Source organism: Seriola lalandi, unplaced genomic scaffold, assembly GCF_002814215.2.
Source record: "Seriola lalandi dorsalis isolate HSWRI2012SDOR001 ecotype SW California unplaced genomic scaffold, Sedor1 jcf7180002054424, whole genome shotgun sequence".
NCBI classification, from domain to species: domain Eukaryota; kingdom Metazoa; phylum Chordata; class Actinopteri; order Carangiformes; family Carangidae; genus Seriola; species Seriola lalandi.
Genome location: NW_019524977.1, coordinates 61,627 through 64,254, shown reverse-complemented (window position 1 = coordinate 64,254; position 2,628 = coordinate 61,627). Strand labels below are relative to the sequence as shown.

General features: G+C 45.5%; 1 protein-coding gene across 6 annotated transcripts in view; it reads right to left on the bottom strand.

The window, feature by feature from the left end:
* The window catches only part of LOC111658001 (uncharacterized), a 37,104-nt gene that overhangs the window by 4,020 nt on the left and 30,456 nt on the right, over window positions 1-2,628 (bottom strand). For all 6 annotated transcript variants that reach the window (XM_023410363.1, XM_023410365.1, XM_023410366.1 and 3 more), the window contains 3 exons: window positions 2,077-2,318; window positions 1,016-1,334; window positions 228-408 (listed from right to left, as the gene is read on the bottom strand). In XM_023410363.1, the coding sequence (XP_023266131.1) occupies window positions 228-408; window positions 1,016-1,334; window positions 2,077-2,318 (742 nt within the window). The remainder of the gene's footprint in view (window positions 1-227; window positions 409-1,015; window positions 1,335-2,076; window positions 2,319-2,628) is intronic.

The following is a 2,628-nucleotide window of genomic DNA, read 5'->3' as shown; positions in this document are numbered from 1 at the left end:
ATCTGCTGAATGGGTTTACTGCATGTGGATCACGGAGACCCGTGCTGGTTAATGGATATTTACAGTTAACAGGAAGTGATGATGTCACTGATGACAGGATGATTCAGTGCAGGGTTGAGGGGTTTGATTCCCACTGGATTCTCAGCAGTGTGTTGAAGCAGTTTTCAATAGATTATCATTTAGTTGAAGTCAACCTCCAGCAGGTTTTCAGGCTCCTGGTCTCTGACCTGTCTCTGCAGCCGCTCGTTCTCCTCCTGCTCGGCCTTTGCTCTCTCCTGCGCCTCCTTCTCCTCCTCAGCTCTCTGGGCTTCGTCCCTCAGACGCTGCTGCTCGGCCATGAACCGAGCCTCCTCCTCTCTGTGCTTCCTCTCCTCAGCCTCCCGGGCCATCGCCTCCTCCCGCAGGAGCCTGAAGACATGTATATACAAAATGTTACACATGCAGTATGTTTCCTAACCCTACTCATATTATCTGCAGTTTGTGGGTTTTAAACCTGAGAACGACCTCATACTTCACTACACTATGACCCTTGTCCCACTGACTAGAGTAACAGGTCAGATGAACTTGAAAAAACATGAAATTTGGCAGCAGAATTAATAAATGACAATGAAAAAGGTTCCAGTAAAAACTGAATTAAAATCATTCATCTGGTTTATTTATTTATTTGTGTTTAAATGGAGGCGTTTTTCATGGAAGTTCGTCCTATATTCACTGACAGGTGTTAAAACTCTTTCCAGGAAACTTAAAAGAACTGATCAGAAAAAAAGGACGTGTGAAATCAAACATTAATAAATAAATAAATAATATCAATGAGGTAACTACCAGGATAAACCTGCAGTGTGACATTGAGAAGATGTTGTAGTGACTCACATAATATTGTGTTTCTGTTATTTCCTCAAATCCTCCTTCCTTCAATTTCACTGTTATAAAGATGAAACTATCTGACGCTGTTCACACACTCTGATGATATATGATCAATATTGATATTGATACAGATACAGACAGTGGGTCTGACCTGTTCCTGTGCTCCTGCTCCAGACGCTCCTGCTCCTCTCTCTCCCGCTGCTCTCGGGCTTGTCGACGTTTCTCTGCCAGGACTCGAGCCGCCTCCTCCGGGTCGTTGGTGCCTGCTGACGGTTTGCTGGGCAGTGCAGCCGGGGCAGTGGTGGAGGTGGAGGCAGCGGGTGTAGCAGCAGGAGCTGGATTACTGGAGGAGGCTGCTGCAGGAGCAACAGCTGAGCTCGTCACAGCAGGAGAAACAGCTGATACGAGGCTGAGGGAGGGAGGAGTCACCGGAGCAGAGGAAACCACGATGGCGGGAACGTTACTGGAGTCTATGAGAGAGACGACAGAGGAACCACAAGGTTTAAGACTGAGGTGACGAACCATCACCGCTGACAGAAATAAATAACCAATAATCAATATTCAGTAAACTGTCCAGAGGCTGTCCCCAGAGGGTAGCAGTCAATACATTCACACACAACACTGTCGTCACACAACCATCGTCATGATCACCAACACAAGTTCATTGAAACAAAACAGACTAATTAATGAATTAGACTAACTAATTAATATGAAACTGTGGAGATGAACTGGACACAGTTTTGATCATAAAGTCAGAGATTTAAAATAAATAAAAACTAAAACTGATGTTTCTTAAATTTATATCAGCATGTAGTGAAAAACTGATCTTTGTGCTTTTCACAATAAGAGTTGTGTAACAAGTTAATTAAAAACCTCCTTTTCTGTATCATTCATCAGTATATGTCATTAATATTATTAAACATTAATAAGCAGCATGGAAACATTTAATACATCAGTTATAACACATTATAATGTTGGTGTAAATGCTAAATAATTGAAAGGTGTTATATAAATATGGTTTGACTGATTTATTTACTGAAATCTTTAATCAAATTAAGTATTATGTTTTCACTCTTATTTTTGATGAATGATTCATTCACAGTATTTATGTCTGCACACACACACACACACACACACACATTGATGTGTGCGTGTGTGTGTGTCCAGGTCACCTTGAAGCTTGGATATTGTCTCCATAGCGACAACACTCACTCTTTTTCTCCTCTGGGGTGTTGGGCTGCTGGGGGTCGTGGCCTGTTTCCACGGTGACCGCAGTGACCGTCTGCGGCTGGACCCTGGCGGGCGTCTGGGCCCGTTTGGGTCGCGTCTTGGTGCCAGGGGGAGGGGTCCTCTTGCCTATCGGGGTCTTGGAGGCTGCCGCTGGCACCAGGGGGGACAGGGGCCGGCTTTTGGGGGCAGCCGGTGATGGAGGTCTGTTTCTGGGCTTCGGGGTACTGAGGAGGAGAGAGGAGCAAATATGAGATTCATAGCAGTGCCGGAAAAGGGGACGAGGTTCCCAGTGCATAAAGCCCGGAACTGGGTCATGTGGAATATGGATATGAATGACTCCACATCAGGACTCTGTGAAGGGGGGTGTAAGGGGGGGGCATCTTTTTTTTCTCGGCATCAGTCAGGAAAACCCCGATCTGTATGCAGACTCTCCGAAACAGACTGAACAAGGTTCAGCAGAGTCTCTTTTAGATTATAGGACCATCTGTCAGACCTGAACCTGCTCCAAGGACACAGGAGCCCCCCCACCCCCCC